The sequence below is a fragment of the Triturus cristatus genome, chromosome 4_2 (genome assembly GCF_964204655.1).
Source record: "Triturus cristatus chromosome 4_2, aTriCri1.1, whole genome shotgun sequence".
NCBI classification, from domain to species: Eukaryota; Metazoa; Chordata; class Amphibia; order Caudata; family Salamandridae; genus Triturus; species Triturus cristatus.
The window spans coordinates 281,287,440-281,307,386 of NC_140586.1; the positions used below are offsets into that span (position 1 = coordinate 281,287,440).

The window sequence follows — 19,947 nt, forward strand, 5'->3', positions numbered from 1 at the left end:
ATCATCGTCGTCTAGATGGGAGTCCCTGGCACCTTATTAAAGCAATGTCACACTAGACATATAGCGTAGAGGCCTAAGGCCTTTTGTTTAGTAACATATCACTGTCCTTAATAAAAAAGGACCGAATTTAAAAGTCAAGCAATCGAAACATAACATCATTTAGAAACTTCCTGAGAGAAGCTGCAATTTCAGATTATTTACTGCATGTCGTGCTAGAGTGTCTTCCCTGAGCCCTTCTCAGTTTCTTCCAGACATAACTACCTGAAAATGATTTTCAGAGCAGCGTTTCCCTACATTGGTAGTTTTCCTCTACAGCTACCTGTACTTGTTATTTTGGTGCTTCAAACTGGTTTCCACCATGCCAGAGACAACAAAAAAGGTTCTTCAGATCCTTTGGCACCTAGAAGAGGATATGCATCAATGACCCTCGTAAAGACTGTATATACTGTCTCTAGCCAGAGCACAAAACGAGGTACTGTAAGGTATGTCGCACGTTTTCTAATGAGACTTTAAATGATAAGAGAAGGATGTCTCTTTCTATGGCTGCAGAGACTCCAATCCAGAGACAACCCACTCTATAATGCAGAAAGCAACACCTCATCTATGTCTTCTTCCAAAAGACCAGTTAAAAGAACTAGAGAGAATCCACTGCTCCATAACTCTCAGGAACCTCTAAAAAGGAATCGAAATGTCTTCTGAGGGTGCTCATAAGAACAGAAGCCCCTCCAAGTCACCTCACAATTGTGTCCTTCCTCCACCAAAAAAGGAGAAAAAGAAGTCACACTTTTCTTAATAACCATTTCAGAAGTCGACCTCGGAGCCCCCAATACCTCCACCTGTGATACAGCAGGTCTTCAAAAATAGTTGTCAGCACCGCAGAAGGATAGCTAGTCAATGGCATCTCCGTAGAAGAAGATATGGATCAGATCCTCCTCAGCATCTTGAGTGGCATCTACAGTCACCACCATAACTGTGTCCACGGCGTCATCGTCCTCATCCTTGACGACTGCTGCAGTACCAGTGCGGCCAACGGTGAACTTTTAGCCATCGTCGACACTGTGTCAACAGCAGACCCGCCATAGATGGAGCACCCATCAACGACTCCACCATCGACGACGCAGCAACCACCGACAGCGCCTCTGACCACAGGTGATCTCCTGTCCACAGATTCTAACTGGTTGACATCGTTTCCAGAGTTGGCGATATAGAGACCGTCCATGTTGCCTCTTTCCTCATCGATGACCTAATCAATGAGCCACACACACAAGTTAAAAAAACAAAACAAGATAACTTCATTCCTTAGCTCCCCGAGTAAGATGCACTCACTACTTCTTTCTCACCTCATGAATCATGACGATTCTGAAGAGGTCCGTCTATACGGAGCAGCTCGGAGTCTTCTGAGCTTCATTAAAATGTCAGGACGACTCTGATGAAGGAGAATAATATGAGCCAGACTATTACTCACAGGACCCTCAACAATACCTACAAGAAATGGTGTGTGTACCATCCACTCTCTTGACTGATTTGCTGGCTGTTAACAGACTACAAGACACGCTTTCCTCCAGTGACTACTCCTGTACACCATGCTCTTGTCTCTGTGCCTTCTCAACTGCTCACTTCTCACCAAGCAGAGTCTCTGCTTCCTCTTAGACCAGTGCACCACTCTGTTAGTAGTGCCTTTGCGGGATCCGGCCTAATTTGACAAAGAGAGAAAAAAAGGTGAGCTGCTAGATCACCATGACTAATGGGACAACTATGTCCTGCTGGCAGCAGCATCTTCATCACCTCCCATTGTTGACTCTCCTCTGGAGGATATAGGGGGTTTCCACAGCTTCTTGGAGAGGGCAGACACTCGCTTTGACCTTCCTATGCCTGCCACACAACAGAATGTTTCCTGTATGATTTGAAGGAGCCCTTTCGCAAAACAGTCAAGTCTATACCAATCATTGATTATGTTTGGAGTCAGGGCCTAAAGATCATGTGTAACCCGGCAACAGTACCAGCCGTACTGCCCAAGCTGGACAAAAAGTAGAAGGCCCAGAAAGATGCACCAGCCTGCCTCATGGGCCAACTTAAATCTGGCTCGGTCATCTCCCAGGCGGCACAACGCAGATCACAGAATCCTGCCACGCCCACTTGCAGTGCCTCCAGACAAAGATGGTAGGTGTCTGGATAACATCGGCCAGCGCTTTTTGTCCATGTCCACCCTCACAGTAAGGGCGGCATATTCTCTAGTCCACCTTTGCAGCTAGGACCCACAAATACAGTCCGATATAGCCCCATATATGGACCAGCTTCCTGAGCATGTTAGAGAAGATGCGAAGAAAGTGTTTCTTGGAAGGTTAATGTTCCTCCTCCAAGATAATAGACTGTGCCATGGACATTGCCTCCACAGGGTTTCGGTAGCTCGTGGGTGCAGTGGTTCTACGCTGTCAGGGATGGCTTAAGGCGACCAATTTTTGGCTGAAAGTTCAAACACAAATAAGAGATTTGCCATACAATGGTGAGGCTTTTTTTGGAAAGCAAGTTGATGAGGCTCTGCAAACCATCAAAACTGACATCCATACTGTCAAATCGTTAAAAGCTTTTCAGTATAAGAAGGTTCCATTTTGTAATGCCAGAGGAAGAGGCCAGCCTTCCTTTCGTGGAGGGTATCCGCAATATTGCCATCCAACATATTCCTCTAATAATCATTAATTCCTCTCTCAGCATCAGCAGTGACAACCACCATCAGCTGATATCACCGCCCTCCTCTCAGAGTAAAGTCCGGACGACAGGGCAAAGACACCAATTGTAGCAATGACTTCAATCATGCACCAGCTACTCACTTTTTTCTTCCACCCAAGGTACCAGCAAGAATTGCCAAACACCTACAGCATTGGAGACAGATGAAAATGGGTCCTAGACCTAGTGCAATTCGTACACCCTTTGGAATTTATATAAACCCCTCCCTCAACATCACCTCACCCATGCATCCAAAAGCAATTACCCATCCTCAAATCGGAGGTCAAAACTATGCTGAAAAAGGGGACTATAGAGTTCCTCGTTCCCAGAGAGGAAAAGGCTTCTACTCCTGTTTCTTCTTAATACGCACGAAGTCAAGACAGTGGAGACCCATTCTCGATTTGAGAGATCTCAACAAATATCTCAAACATTTATTTTGTATGACCACACTCCAAGACATAGTACAGCTCCTCAACAAGGGAGATTACATGTCATCCCTGGACCTCCAATAAAGCTTACCTTTATGTACCCATCCATCCCAAACACAGAAAATGCCTCAGATTCACTGTAGGCGGCAGCCACTTACCCTTCCTGGTGTTACCACTTGGCCTCAAATCTGCTTCTGCATTTTTACAAATTACCTGGCACCCTTCGCAGTTTACCTCAGACAGCAGCAACATCAAGTCTTCCCATATCTTGACGGCTGGTTGGTGAAAGCTCATACCAACCAGTCTACAAAGGCATCCACCAAGGCTTGCTTATGCCTCTTCAACGAGCTGGGACTCACTCTCAACCCAGACAAGTCAATCCTCCAGCCGTTGCGGCTGATAATCTTCCTAGGAGCCACACTAGACACAGATCTCAAAATGGCATATCCTGCTATCAAGACGCAATAGAAGTTGATATCTCTGGCACACCTAGCACAAATCAGAAAGTCACTTTCAGTTCGCCTCTACAAGTGTCTCCTAGGCACGATGTCCTCTTGCATTCGACTCATACCGTACTGCTGCCTCCACATGCGTCTACTTCAGGAAGCATTGGACGCCCAATGGTCTAAGGCGACCGGGACATTCGTCACTGCGATGATGATCCAGACGCTCGACTGGTGGACTCGCCCTATTAATCTCTCTGCAGATCTCCCATTTCTTCCTCAACCTTCCCGCTGGTAATTACAACGGATGCCTCCCTGAATAGATGGGGAGCTTACCTCCAGGACGTTCAGGTCAGTGGCAAATGACCTCCTTCATAACGCAACCTACACAAGTCTTCTCGAATCAAGAGCGGTATACCTCGCTCTACAGACCTTCCTTCCCAGGATTTAGAAATCATCAGTGCTCATGCGAACAGACAAAACAACAATGTTGCACTACATAAACAAGAGGTCACCAGATCTCACCTACTGTCCCAGAAAGGCCAGCTAATCTCACAATGGTTCATCCGCCACACGGTGCACCTAACTGTGGAACATGTACCATGAAACCTGAACACCATAGCAGACACCTTAAGCAGTCTCAAGTCTTCCTACCACAAGTGGGAATTGGACCAGCGCACACTATCACATCTTTCTCCAGTGGGGCACCCTGTATCTCTTCGTGACCCCCCCCCCCCATCCCCCCTCCCCCTGATGCCAAATGCCAGTTCTTCGCAGGTTGGCAACCCCATCAGGAGCTGTGGGTGAATGCCCTTTTGTTTGCATGGTACGGCATATTTGCATACGCCTTTCTACTGGTTCCCTCTTTCCCAAGGTCATCAGGAAGATGAAGGCCGAGCCCTGTCAAGTAGTCCTGATATACCCTGCGTGGCCTCGTCAGCACTGGTATACGGAACTTCTCCTACTCGCAATGCAACCTCCCATTCGACTTGAGCCGATCCCATCGCTGCTGACAATGAGCCAAGGACAAGATCTCCATCCAGATCCCACCTCTCCCAAATTGTCAGCTTGGCTCCTGAGACCCGAGGTTTTGGTCATTTGAACATTCCTTCAGATTGCAGGGAGATACTTGTTAAAGCAAGGGCAGACAGTACTAAAAAAACCTACTCCTTAAAATGGAAAAGATTCTGCATATGGTGTTGAACTGCTAAGATGTGTCCCATCTCATCTTCTACGGAACAGATTTTGCCATAACTTTTATACCTTGCGCAATCAGCCTTAGCTCATGCCTCTATTAAGGTGCATTTAGCCACCACATCTTGTTATCAGAGATCCTCCAACCTGTCATCTTTGTGGTCTGTGAGGCTCACTAAGCAGTTCCTCAACAGATTGTTCAGAGTATTTCCACAAATTAAACCTCATTCCTAGTGGCAACTCAATACAGTATTGGGACAGTTAATGAAATATCCTTTCGAACTAATCCATAAAGTAGATACCAAATATTTTTCAAGAAGGTGGCCCTCCTTCTCCCTCTCATCTCTACATGTAGAGCAAGTGAGATTCAAGGGTTTACCATTCAAGAGCCATTTCTTCAGTTCAGAACGGAAATTGTTATTTTATGTGCGAACCCAAAATTCATTCCTAAAGGCACATCGGACTTTCATTTCAATTAACCTGTAATTCTCAAATCATTTTTTCCAAACCTTCAAACGTCAGCCGATCTAGCATTTCACTCGCTACACATCCAGAGGTGCTTAAAGTTGTAGTTGGACAGAACTAAGGCTTTTCGAAAAACCAAACCGCTTTTTGTTGCCTACAGTTTACCCAAAAAAGGTTTTCCACTAACAAAGCAGAGCATATCTAGATGAATATCCAGAGCCATTCTTTTCTGTCATCAAAAGGCAGGACGGCTTTTGAACTCTAAAGTACGGGCTCATTTCATAAGAGCCATATCCACTTCTATAGCATTGTTTGCGGGGGTGTAGTTGTCAGATATCTGCCGTGCAGCAACCTGGAAAAGTCACATACCTTCATGCAACATTACTGTGTGGATTCAGATGTCCTCTGAGATGCTGCAGTGAGACAAGCAGTTCTGTGACATAATTTTCAATTAAGGTGAGCTATTTTAGTCTTCCTACCATCCACTTAAACTGTTTACACACAACATAGTTTTTCTCTGTATTATGGTTTTCATCCTCATGACATATTGTATCTATTCAAAATGTGCTGGTTACTGCTTTCTATTCTGATTCAAGCATGTGAATCTATGAACATTCCAATACTAGAGTAAGAAAATAAGTTCTCTTCCAAGGGATACTCATCAATAGTCATAAGCACAATTTTGAATAATTGAGTCCCATTTTGAGAAATGTTTTTATCATGGTAAATGTGAAGTAATGAAATTAATAATATTTTGTCGTGTTTGTCACTTTTTCCTTATAAAGAATTTAAATTGAGTGTTTTACAATAAGTCTAATGTATACTGTGTACTGTGCTTTTATGGTTTTGTAATTCAAAAATGAAAACCGAATAAAGCGAATTTTGAATTTGAACATAAGCACTGAATAATCCCCGCCCATGTGCGGGATCCCGGAGCATATAGAAATATACATACATATATATATGTGTATGTTGGAGAACCACAAGTGCCCAGCACTTCCACGACATACATATATACATTGATATAAACACATAAATATGCAGCCTAACACAATTCCAATAGGGCAACATGCTAAAATTACATAGGCTTTTCTTGTACAAAAAATAATCTTACACATAAACTCTGTAAAAGAGAACATACACTGTAATAGTGTCATACAAGAAAACCTTTATTTTCAGAAAAGAAAAGCAGGTAATAGCAGGCAGTTGGCCCATAGGCTGCATAGATGAATAAACACCACTGTACAGTAAAAAAAACTGGAACTTTGCCTTTAAGGCTCCCAAGAACTTGGACACCGTGCCTTTAAGACCTCCAGGAGTCCCTCTGCTCCCATCGTGCACCACAGGGGACAGTTCGGTCAGTTCTTTATTCCGGCTCCTTCTGTGATGATCCTGGAGCTTGAGCTCTACAGTTTTTGATTATCTTTAGTCAGAAATTGTTTTTCTCCCATTATTTGACATTTTTGACTGCTGGTTGATATTTATCTTTTCTGACATTTTAACATACTTTTTTCTGTCAGAATGCCAGCATTATTCCACAAATGTCCATCTTGTGGTAAAAAGATGGCTAAATCTGACCCGCACTCGGTGTGCATCGTGTGTTTGCCATCTTCACACAAGCCAGATACTTGTAATTATTTCCAACAGTTTTCGAAACAGACTCTTCGGGACAGAGAGAGGATTAGACTCCATGGCTTGATGGAGAGAGGTACAAGTCATCGTAAAAGGGGCCTTGGGAGCGGCCAAGGCCCTTCTTCTCTTCAGGAACATCGAAAACGGCGAAGATCTACCTCTCCTGAGTCCAGAAAAAGACAAATCCCTGACTGCTCGGCGTCGAGATCGCTGTCGAAAAAGCAATGGAGACGCTCATCAGCGTCGAGGGACAGATCACCATCGAGACGACACAAAAGTAAGTCGACGTCAAGACATACTTCGGGCTCGAAGTATGATTGTCCCGAGAGACCTGATAAGCACCCGTCAACGGCGAAACATTCGTCGACGGCGAGGAACACTCCTCCACCTTCTAGGAGGTCGGCGTCAAGGGGTTTGCCGGCAAAGACCCTGCCAAGAGCTTACCGACTGTCGACGTCGAGATCTCCGTCGCAGTCGAGGCGCTCACCGTCGAGGAAATAGACGCCGAAGAAGCGCTTGAGGCGATAAACGTCGAAGTCTCCGGTTCGCCAGCGAGGGCGTTCGACATCGAAGACGACGCCGAGATCCTGGAGACGAGAATCCTCCAGCATCTCGCCGCCAAGAAAGTAGACGTCGAAGACAGCACAGACTGTTGTCTCGTCCAGGCATCGGTCGACGTCGAGAGACAAAACTCCTGTAGTCATCTCCGAGGAGGTTGCAGAGGAGGCAAGGTCGACTTCGAGGAGACTCATCATCTCGGGCCTTAACATCGTCCAGATTCCACCGGAGGGCTCTCCGGTTCCGCCCAAAAAGTCACATCCTTTTAATCTTTCGTCAAGATGGCTGTAAGGTACTGGACATTCTGTAACAGGGAGTGTTGGTCATAGAGTCCTGATTAGGATTATTCTCGCACCTACTCGCTGTCAAGAGGCCACAGAACTCCGCCTGCTATGACATCATCGAGGATCTCTCCAAAAAGAACCCCGAGAAGGTCAAGGTCTCCATCCTTCCTCCGCACAAAATCAATGGAGCTTGCTCGCTCGTATCACACTTCCTCTCCCAAGAGGAGGAGGCGAAGATCTCCAACGTGGTCAACATCCACCAGATCTTCTATCAGGAATTATTCCCCAACTCTTTCTGCAACACCGCCATCCAGATTTTCTCCAATTGACGACATCGGAACCTTCAATGATGTTCTCTGCAGAGGAGCCAAAAAGCTCAACATCAGTCTGCCCCGTCGGTCTCCACATCCGTTATATTCAAGACTCTACACCATCATTCATCAACCAGGCCTCTACTGCCTTTAGTCCCAGGCCTCATAGAGCCTGCCATGCAGACTTTATTAACCCCTGCCACAGTGGGATCTGTACCATCTCGTATTGCCAAAAGATACAAGGCACCGACTCAAGACCCGCTTTTCCTGTGCTCAGACCCCCCTCCAGACTGTCATTGTGGCGGCGGCCAGAAAGGCACACTCTACTGCATCTTCTTCGTCAGTTCCTCCAGAGAAAGATAGCAAGAATATGGACTCTCTTGGTCAGAGGATGTGTAATACCTCTGCATCTGTGATGAAAGTGGCCAGCGCTTCAGCTCTCCTAGGGAGGTATGATAGGTCTCTCTGGGACTCCCTTGCCAGATTCACAGAAAAACTCCCGAAAGAAGACCAACAGGACTTTCAGGAGATACTGCATGAGGGGGGCTTGGTGGCGAACCAGGTTATAAGTGCGGCTGCAATCTCACCTGATCTGGCCACCCATGGTTATTCCCACGGCAACTGCTCCAGACGCTCTGGTTGGCTCCGTCTCACAGGCCTGAAGCCAGATGCCCAACGGAGAATTGTCAACCTTCCGTTTAATGGGTCTTCGCAGTTCGGTCCTCACGCGGGTGATGCGATGGCCTAGATGAAGACAGAATTGGATACTGTGAAGGCCGTTGGTTTAGAGAAGCAGAAAGAATTCAGGAAAGGCTTCCTCCCATATGACAGACGTTCTCCCAACAGAGGGTTCAAACCACTCGGTGGTCATCCCAAAATCAGCAACAGCAGAGGCCATCAACGACAACCTGGTAGAGGAAGAGGAAACAGGCAGCAGTCATCCGCTGCTAAGCAGCCAGCCAAACAATGAGCAGAGGCTTCCTCCGTGCCCGTTAGCCACTCCAGTAGGAGGAAGTGTCACTTTTCATTTGGAAGAGTGGAGATCCCTAACAAACGACAAATGGGTGCTGAGTATTGTTCAAAATGGATACTTGCTGAGGTTCAAAGCCCCACCTCCATCAATTCCACCTCAAAGCAGATCCAATCATCATCTTCTACTTTTGCAGTAAGAGGTGGACAGTCTTTTACAAAAAAACGCCATAGAGAAGGTTCTGAAATAACAGCAAGGAGAAGGAATTTACTCTTGTTACTTCCTAGTCGAAAAAAGATACCCGGCAAGAGAATATAGACCTATTCTAGACCTACGGCTCTTGAACAAGTTCATCCGCAAGGAAAGATTTCGGATGTTGGCCCTACACCAGATTTTTCCACATCTACATCAGGGAGACTGGATGTGTGCTATAGACTTACAAGATGCCTACTTCCATATTTCAGTGTCCAGGAGGCATCGCAAGTTTCTCAGTTTTCAAATAAACCATCAGCATTTTCAATTTCGAGTACTTCCGTTCGGGCTCAAGTCAGCTCCCTGAACGTTCTCGAAGTGCATGGCGTTGTGGCCGCATTTCTGCGCAAACGCAAGATCTTCATTTACCCTTATCTGGATGATTGGCTACTGAAGAGTGCCACCCCTTCTCTGCTTCAGAGTCATCTCATCTACTGTCTTCAGCTGTTGAACACGCTGGGGCTTCAGGTCAATTTCAAGAAGCCGGTCCTCAACGCGACTCAGAAAATCCATTACCTGGGCGCCTCGCTGGATACCGCGAAGGCAAGCGTGTGTCCTTCGGAGGAGAGGTTATCTTCAATCCTAAGCAAAGGTCGCGATCTCCTCCGTGCAAGTCATCCCACAGTCAGACAGGTTTTGTCACTGTTGGGCTCCATGGCCTCTTGCGTGTTCATCGTCCCCAATGCCAGATTAAACATGCGTCCTCTGCAGCAGTCTCTGGAAGACCAGTGGATGCAAGTCTCAGGTCGTTGGGAGGACCGTGTGACCCTACCTCAGTCTGCCAAGGACTCCATCAGATGGTGGATGAAGCGGTCACACCTGCTAAAGGGAGTCCCATTTCATCAAGACATTCCCACTCAGACTGTAGTCACAGATGCTTCCCTACAAGGTTGGGGAGCACACATGGGGTCGCTTCAAGTGCAAGGTGTCTGGTCAGAGACAGAGCGAGGATATCACATCAACTTTCTCGAGTTACGAGCCGTTCACCTGGCTCTCAAGTCTCTATATCCTTCTCTCCAGTCCAGCTCCCTCTTGGTTCAGACAGACAACACCACAACGATGTATTTTCTGAACAAGCAGGGGGGCAAGAGGTCGAGAACTCTCTCTCTGGAGACACAGACCATTTGGAAATGGCTTCTCGCAAGAGGACTCCGCATCGTGGCCATTCATCATCTGGGTTCCATGAACGTCCAAGCAGACTCACTAAGCAGGGACTTCGTAGAAGCGCACGACTGGGTGCTAAACGCCGAAGTCACGCAAGACATCTTTCGACAATGGGGAGCGCCAGACATAGACCTCTTTGCAGACGTGGCCAACACCAAATGCCCCGTCTTTGCATCCAGGTTTCCCTAACCAGGACCACGAGAAAATGCCCTTTTGATGAACTGGTCTCAGACGTTACTGTACGCCTTTCCACCGCTTCCACTGATCCTGGCAGTGATCAACAAATTTTACAGGTCCAACACCAGAATGATCCTGATAGCTCCGGAGTGGCCGCGTCAGTGGTGGTACGCGGACCTTCTGCAATTTTCTGAGGTGCCACACCGAAGGTTGTCTTGCCGTCCGGATTTGTTGTCCAAGAACGAGGGGAGAGTGTTTCATCCCAATCTCTCCTCCCTCACATTGACAGCATGGCTCCTGAGGTCATTCAGTACGGACACCTAGACCTACCAGCGGATTGTTTGACGATCCTGAAAGAAGCCAAGAGACCTTCCACCAGAAAATCCTATGCTTTCAAGTGGAAGCGGTTCTACCTGTGGTGCAGGGACAACGCTCATGATCCGGTCAAGAGCAGGTACTGTTGCCATACCTACTACATTTGGCCCAGTCTGGTATGCAGTTCTCTTCGATTAAGGTGCACCTAGCAGGTATCACTGCATACAGGAAATCTGCATCTCAGATCTCTTTTTTTTCAAAATGCCAGTAGTTCAAGATCACCTTGAAGGACTGAAAAAGGTTAACCCCCCAGTGAGATCCCCCATGTCCTCCTTGGGAGCTCAACATAGTCCTTAAACTAATGGGATGTTGGTTCAATAAAAAGACTTATAAAAAAAAAAAACTCATGGGTGCTCCTTTTGAGCCGATTCACAAGGCCTCTCTGCAGCATTTATCATGGAAAACAGCCTTTTTAAAAGTCACCCTCACTTCTGCCCGCAGGGTTAGTGAGATCCAGGCTTTGTCTTGTAGGGAGCTTTATACTGTCTTTCATGCCAACAGTGTGGTTTTAAGGACCCATCCGAGTTTCCTGCCAAGGGTGGTCTCAGATTTCTACTCTATTCAGCGCTTATGACTATTGATGAGTATCCCCTGGAAGAGAAGGATTAGTTACTTACCTGTAATCCTAGTTCTCTTCCAGGGGTATACTCATCAAAGTCATAAGCAACCCTCCCTCCTCCCCGTATGAGCATATTTAATATATGTTTGTAGTGATTGCATCTTTTAATCAGGTTGCTACAAGTTAGTACACCATAAAAAATAACTGACCTAACTTTCCCCTGTGGTGCATGATGGAAGCAGAGGGGCTCCTGGAGGTTTTAAAGGCACGGTGTCCAAGTTCTTGGAAGCCTTAAAGGCAAGGTGCCAGTTTTTTACTGTAGTGTGGTGGTTATTCATCTATGCAGCCTATGGGCCAACTGCCTGCTGTTACCTGCTTTTCTTTTCTGAAAATAAAGGTTTTCTTGTATTACACTATTACAGTGTATGTTCTCTTTTACTGAGTTTGTGTAAGATTATATTTTGTACAAGAAAATCCTATGTAATTATGTCATGTTGCTCTATTGGAATTGTGTTAGGTTGCATATTTGTGTTTATATACATGTATATATGTATGTCGTGGGAGTACTAGGCACTTGTGGTTCCCCAACATACACATATATATTTCTATATGCTCCGGGATCCCGCACATGGACGGGGATTATTCAGTGCTCATGACTTTGAGTATACCCCTGGAAGAGAACTAGGATTACAGGTAAGTAACTAATCCTTACTTACCTGTAACTGTAGTTATCCAATCTTTCATAGATTCACATGCGACCTACCCACCTCCCCAGAGAAGCTCGCCTAGTGTGATGCTAGGTGTATGCACTAGTGCATGGAAATTCTGAGGCACTGAAGCTTCTCTCAGGAAGTTTCTAAAGGGTGGTTTATTCTGACTGGTTGACTTTTAAGCTTGGTCCTCTTTAGGGCTCATGCTCTGCGTTGCACTCACGCAGCGAGGGTCCTTTTGTCTGTTACGCGCACCAAAGCTCATGTAGTTTCAATTATCGTGCGTGTTTTTTTTTTGTTGTTTTATTTTTGACGGGCACTTACTCATGATTGTAATACCAAGGGCCCTTGTCCACGCAAGAACTAACATTCACTTAAGTTTGAATTCTTTTGCTCGAATGTTTGCCTAAAAATATTTTGCAAAAAAAACGAACGTTTTGTATTGGTCGTACATTTGGATAAACGATCAATAAAGTTTGCTTGTTTATCCTCAAGCAGTAACAAAGTTGTATGCTGAGCTGACATCACAAGTTCTCCATGGTCATAGCAGGCTCACTGAAGATGTATCACTCTTTCCAGTTCAGGAGCATTATTTATGTGGACAGTGGAATCTTTCCTCAACTATCCCATTCCGACAGTCTCATACAATCCTTAGTGAAGAGGTAGGCAGCAGTGTGCCCACATTAGATTTCTCTAGGGGACGCCGGCTTCGCATATTTTCCGCTTCTGTTCATGCTTTTTAACAGGGGTTTCCAACCTTTTAAGTAATGAGCTATTTATGTTCAGTGGAAATCATTCTGAGCTACTATTATTATTAGTGTTTGTTAATAGTGTCTACCTCAGACGAGAATAAATTAGTGTTCAACATATGAAAGATTAGCAGCAGTGATCACTTCAATGCAGGGTTGCCAGCAGTAATGTAAACAAGCATTAAAAATGCAATAGGTCTCGCTTTTCATTAAGTTAAAGCCATTTGCTTTGCTATATAATACCATTAGCAAAGCAAATGGCTTTAACTTAATCAAAGGCAAGACCTATTGCATTTTCAATGCTTGTTTTATTAGTAAACAAAAGGCCTTAGGCCTCTATGCTATGTCTATCTTGACATCGCTTTTATAAGGTGACCGGGAATAATTTTGTGCATCTATGAAAGATTCCAATACTGGAGAACTACAATTACAGGTTATTTTATGCAAGCAGTTTTCCATGGTTCAATCCAAACCTTTATATTTTTTCTAGTTAAGAGAAAAATCCTGTTTTGGAACCCTTCCTCAAATAAATGTGATTTCCTTGACCAATGAGCATGAAACTTTAGACAATCAAATAAAAGGGAGAATCATTCTTGTGTGAATCTTAGTGCACATTTGTGAAGGGGCATCTAAGTTCTTATTTACATTTAAACATGGTTTTCCTATATAAAGTAAGATGTTTCAACTACAGAGGTGCTGTTTATGCCTTTATATTAATTATACATATGTATGTCCACTAATTAACATTATGTTGTGACCCTCTGCATAAATGTTGCACCTGATTTATTTACCCATTGTGTTTTACTCCCATTCACTGTCTGTCATTATTTCCTAAAACCTCTCCTTGTTTCTGAGATCTGTAGACTGTGTACTCCTGCTGCAAAAATGATGTAAATGTAGGTTGGATTCAATCATCAAGGCAGACACTCACCTTAAGGCCAAATTGTCATTCTTTTCACACTGCTCCCTGCATTCCTTCCACTAATCAGAATTGTGAGTTTTGTTAAATACCCACGAAGGGAAAATCAGTCTACTATTAACTGAAACCTTTTCCAGAAATAAGCAAAAAGAATTTCACCAAAAAAGGGTGTGAATCTTCTGACGAACAACAAAGAAGGGAGAATGTTACCACTCAAGGGTTTAATGTATTGGATTTTATGATGTGTAGACTGTGTAGAATTCTTTAGTAGCCCTTAGTTTCTTGCTATTCTACAAAGGAGGATACATTATTGTAAGCTCCATTCCTGCTTTATAATGTGGGTATTGGGAGTATGTGCACAAAGGATCTACAAAAGATTAAGCCACATCTGCTTATATAGGGTTTTTTAGATCATGAGAGCCTCACTATTCCTAAAGCCCAACAGTTGCCCCTAGCTGGACTGCTTGCTTACTAATGCCTGCACGTTTCCCTAACTCGACATCTCTATTAACAAAGCTCATAGCTATCATTAACTCCTCTTCTCTACTATCGATAGACACCCAGTGTTTCTTTCTGCTTATCGAATAATGTCAACACCAGTTGTCCTTGGCTCAAGATTTCTTTTACAAGTACCTCCTCACTTCATCAGCTTGGGTTTGTCACTTACTATTGCTTTGTGCAGAATTCGGTTATAGTATCTGGTTTGTATGGCAACTGGAGCATATAGGCATTGATCTTTCCTCTAAATTGTGAGTTGGGGGGCCATTTTAAGGATCTGTAACATTACAAAGATGAGGACTTTGAGAGGTGGGTAAGAGGGATGTTGACCAGAACGAAGTGATATAGATCAGGGGAATAGCTACATGATGGAGGACTAAGAAACTTATTCACCTGAAATTGTCTTCGTCCCCTACTGTTGAAGGGCTCATCATATTAATTGTGCTTTTCAGTACATAAATCCAAGAGGTGTAGATTAGCATTTGGGATTGTTGACACCTGTGATATTGATCTCTCCTGTGTATACCATAATAGTCAAGACCTCCTGAGCAACATTGGAGAGGGGTGTACAAATATTTTTATCTTTAGTGACTTCAGTACTTCACTATTCTTTTATTTCAGACACCTGGATCCTTTTGGGACAACTGTGAACTTCCTCGATGCTGCCTTCAGAAACGTCAGAAATCTTGGAGTAGTGTCTTTGACCTCTACAGATATCAGCTCCTTGTATGGGAAAGCTCTACACGTGGCCAAGCGCCACTATGGCGTTAACATCGTCCGGACCGAGTACTTCCGGGAGATGGCAGCTAGAATTGTGGTTGGTGCTGTGGCAAGGTAATTGATCATCTCTTTTTTTTTTTTTAAAGTATTTTTCTTAAGTTTTAGTAAACGGTACAATTACAATTTGTCACCATTTGTACATCTGAAGTTATCAGGGGTGTGGAATTTATGAAAATATCTACTTGTCCATGGGGCAAGTTGCTTTATAAATCTACTTGTCTTGTAACAAAATCCACTTGTCCCATTGGTGCCATGTTGTGCGGCGACAAATTATGGCAGAAATCTCATTATATGAGCTCTTACATAGCCTCTCTGATTATGCCAGGGCTCATACCATAGTAGTGTTTGAATACTAGCAATCCCTTTATGTTGCTACGTTTCCGCAGATATACATACTGGGACCGAAGGTAGTGGTAAACAATAGTTTAAAGGTTGGAATGTCCTTTTGAGTCTGTGCGAACCTACTAACTTGCATGTTTTAAGGGTTTTCAACAACTCTTCTCTAATCTTTTCCAATACTGAGAAATGTTGGAAATTTACTCCTGGCAATGGCAGAAGTAAACCTTCTTCCAGAAATGGGAAAAAAGTGGTTGGAGGGAAAATAAACTTGCAAACAGGTTTTGGCATGAGCAAATCTACACATGCATATTTGCTCATGCTAAAATGCAGTTCACAAATATTTTCTAGCAGGACTATCTCTTGCCCTACTGCTGTAAATTCTTGTGAATTCACGAAAGCCATATTGCTGCCCTTAATGCAAGGACATATACCAAGGGTGCACCTTTGAGACTTTCTTTAATAATTGGGCCCCTAGTTTGGTGTGGCGTTAACCATGACCTTTTGTATTTATTAAAATTCTCTCTGTATCGGCTGGCTTCACGGTGAGTGACAGCATTCTGCTCTTTCACAAGGAGCATGTCGGCACACAAATTAGTTTTGTTCAGTGCCAGTAACTAATGTGGCAGTGTGTGCTTTTTTGAGACCAGAAACAATTTTTGCTTTTGCCAATGTTTGTTATAATGGTGAGGGTCCAGCAGCTTTCACATCAATAAGGTTTTACAAAAACCATGCCAACACAGGTCACGCATTGCCAAAAACTAAAAAGCTGACCCCCATTTCGGACCTATTGGCCTTGCCAATGCTTGTTTATTTTTAGGTTTCCCAAAATCTTATTGAAACTGGTTACACTGATTTTCTAATATGAATTTTTTGGGGAAATATTAGCATGCATCAACACATTTTACTAAATGATGCTGCAAAGAAATGTTACCTGAAATTTTAGCACAAAAAAAAAGCTTCCTACTTTCATTTTTTAGTAACATTTTATATTGAAAGCAAAGAATCAATCTTGCTTTCAAGCTTCTGCAAATATTTGCATCTAATCAGAGAGCATTCCGGGAGCATTATGCATAGCCTCATATTGCTAAACTTTTAAACCGTTTGGACACATTTTTATACTGGAACCACTGTCAGTAGTGCAGTCAGAAATTACATTTTCTGAGGGCATTCACCCTAATAATGAAGGCTTTCAGTTAATGAACCATAAATACAAGTTTGAACAGCATTAACATATGCACACAAATATTAACTTAACTGCAGGCAGTGCCCTTCCCTGATCCTTAATGGGGTAATGCAAACTGGCAGCCAAAGGGTTTGTGCTGCAGGGGGTTGGGCCTGCTTGTCCCAAGGACAAAATGCACATTAAAACTTGTTGCCCTTGACCCCAAACAATATGTCCTGGGCGTCGGGCTGTAGGAATTCCACATCCCGGAGTTATGAACCCTGGAGTATTTTTACCCTGTGAGTGTCTGTGGCGCAGCCCCTATTTAGAGCCCCCAATAAGACCTCCATGCATTCCATATTTTTTCTCATGTCTTGGGGGAGCCTCTTCTCTCATAAAACACCCTCTCCACTTGCATACAACAGTCTGTGTTCTTTTCCCATTCCATTACCTCTGGAGCCCCACCAAGGCGCCCCACCGCCTGATGTGTTCCATTTTACCACTATTAAATCCAGTGCCAACCTGACCACATTCTCTGAAACACATCTGTGAGGTATGCTTTCTCATTTTGTGTAGTCGTTCTGGAGTAGTATGCTTTGTGAAGGATGCAGAGCTGTATAAGTCGGAACCCTGCCTTAATGGTGATCTCCCTTGGGCCTCTCAAAGCCTCCTCCCACTTTTCCTTTTCGAATTCACCCATATCTTTTTCCCAACCAGTTTTTAGTTTCTGGAGTACATCCGGGTATTTAAGTATATTTTCCTCTACTAGAGATATTGGTCCAGATGTATCAACATTACTTTTTGCGAGTCTATAATAGTGAATTTTACAGATTCACTATTATAGACTCGCAAAATGCAATGTATGTAGGAATCTGCTAATATTTAGCGATTCCTAGGCATTCCTTATTTGCAACTCGCAAATTGCGAGTCGCAAATAAGGAATGGCATCCTGTTCATTTCTATGGGCCTAGGGGCCCATAGGAATGAATGGGAATTGCATGCGCAATTTGCGAGTACCCAATAGGTACTCGCAAATTGCGCATTCAATTTCAAGGTTGCATGGGTTCCAAAAGGACACCCTGTTGCACCCCTGAGATGTGCATGTGAGCACATGTGGCGCACATACATGCCCTGAGGGCATGTATGTGAGCCACATGGCACTTTGAAAAATGCAAAAAAGGGGCATTTTTCTAGGAAATCACAAATTACCACCAACTTTAAGTTGGTGGTAATTTGCGATTCCTTAAAGCAATAACACACTTTGCGATAGCTACTAGAATAGCATTTAGGGAATCGCAAATTGCGATCCTCTAAATGCGTGCGCAAAATAGGGAACCGCAAATTTTGCGATTCCTTATTTTGCAAGTGGTTTTTTTTCTCCCTACATTGCACACTACGATTTTGCAATCTCAAACGGGGAAATTATGCGAATTTCACCGTTTGCAATCGCAATTTGGCTTGATACATCTGGCCCATTGTGCCCTTGGTCAAGGGGTCAGTCAGCAATCTGTCCACCTGGGGGATTGCTTCTACCAGTATGGTCCCTTTTGGAATGTGTGAAAGCAGGACATGTCAATCTAATACTCTTAGTCTGGGTGTTTAAAAAGGGATAACGTCCCCCGCTCTCCACAATTCCCTAATTTTGAGATGCCTGATAGATCCTACTTCACAAATCCCTCCAGATTTCCCACTGCTTGCAGCATGTCGCTGTCCCATAGCGGCATCTGGTCTGTCAGAATATCCCTCCACACCAGAAATGGCCCCTCTCTCCAGACCCTTGCAACAGTTGCTGTGTGGGCTAGTAACAGTTTTGTTAGTTTGTTCCTCTGTAGTAGTGTGGGGAAGCCCCTAACTCCCATTACGTGCCGGTCTACCCTAATAGCTGGGTCATCTAGTGCAGCGAATAACCAGTCATTGACTGCCCCTAGCTGTGCTACCCAGGAGTATTTCTCGATGTCTATCAGGGGTTCGGTTTCAGTACCACCCCACTTTTTGCCTGGCCAGGTTCCCAGTACCAGTGTTTTTTTTCTCTAAAACTATTCCATAATTGGCCCTTTTGGCGACCAGCAAGACCATAGTAAATGATACATTGGGTACCTAGGGCAGTGGGACTGAAGAGGGTCCAGTGGGCTGGAAACTCGACAACTCGAGTTCTCCAGCACCATGATGGCTTCCCTGAAGCCAGGAGTGTTTGGTAACAAACTATTCCTCTCACTAAACCCACACTGATGCCAGTGTGGGATTTATTGAAGCATGTACCCAAAGGACACCTCAAGAGGTGCCCACTGAAAAATCTACCAACCATGGTGTGGTCACTGACTGCCTTTAGGCAGCCTCCCATTCACAGGCATGTTTCTAGATCCCTGGGTGGAGAACCTCTGCTCTCTGGGACCAGAAACAATGCACGGAGTTGTCACACCTCCTCCTCCAGAGTGGGCACAGTGTTCAAAGGGGAAGCTTCAAAGACCTGTCGCCTTTGTAATGCAACCCCCAGTCTCTGCTGCTAGCAGCAGATGACAGCCCCTGGTTTACACCCCCACTTTGGGCGGTAAAACCTAGAAAGATCAGGAGATGTGCCCACCTTTGCTAACTCCATCCCTCAGGTGGAGGAGGTGAAGTTAATGCACACTTTTCAGTCCCCTCCATCTTGAAAATGAGTGGACTCCGCCAATCAGGTCTAGGACTGTGGCATAATAGAGGGTGTTGTCACCCCAGGTGAGGTGCCCATTGACCTTACCGTTTACTCCCTTAAAACGGCCCCTAAATCTAGTATTTAGGAGTCTCTCTCAGACCCTGAAACTAGTTACCTGCAAACTAAGAAGGACGCAGAAGATGCCGTGCAGCGAAGCCTAAAGAAGACTACTGACTTGGGCCCCACTCTACCGGCCTATCACCAGCTTCAAAGACGAGAAGACCTCGCCTTTCCTGCAGCCAGCGACTTCCAGAGACCTGAAGAAGACTGCCTGAACTTTGACAAAAAACAGAACTAACACAAAGTACTCCGGTGCCGTCCGGATGCGAGAGTCCGGTCTGTTCTGCACCCGATGCCTCTGGCCCGAGTCCAGGTGGACCACCGACCCAGTACAGGTTTCCCAGTGACCCTGAACTCAAGTCAAGCTTTGGCTGACCCCTCCTGGACTCCACAAGGACGCCTGAATCCAGAGGCTCCCCCTGACCACGACTGGCTCCGGTGAGAATTCAACGTTTAAAGGCACCCCTGCACCTGAAGCCCCTGGACCTTGGTGATCTGAATC

General features: G+C 44.8%; 1 protein-coding gene across 2 annotated transcripts in view; it reads left to right on the forward strand.

The window, feature by feature from the left end:
* The window catches only part of TRMT1L (tRNA methyltransferase 1L), a 410,259-nt gene that overhangs the window by 212,699 nt on the left and 177,613 nt on the right, over window positions 1-19,947 (forward strand). For both annotated transcript variants that reach the window (XM_085601513.1, XM_085601514.1), the window contains exon 11: window positions 15,034-15,246. In XM_085601513.1, coding sequence (XP_085457639.1) covers window positions 15,034-15,246 — 213 coding nt within the window. The remainder of the gene's footprint in view (window positions 1-15,033; window positions 15,247-19,947) is intronic.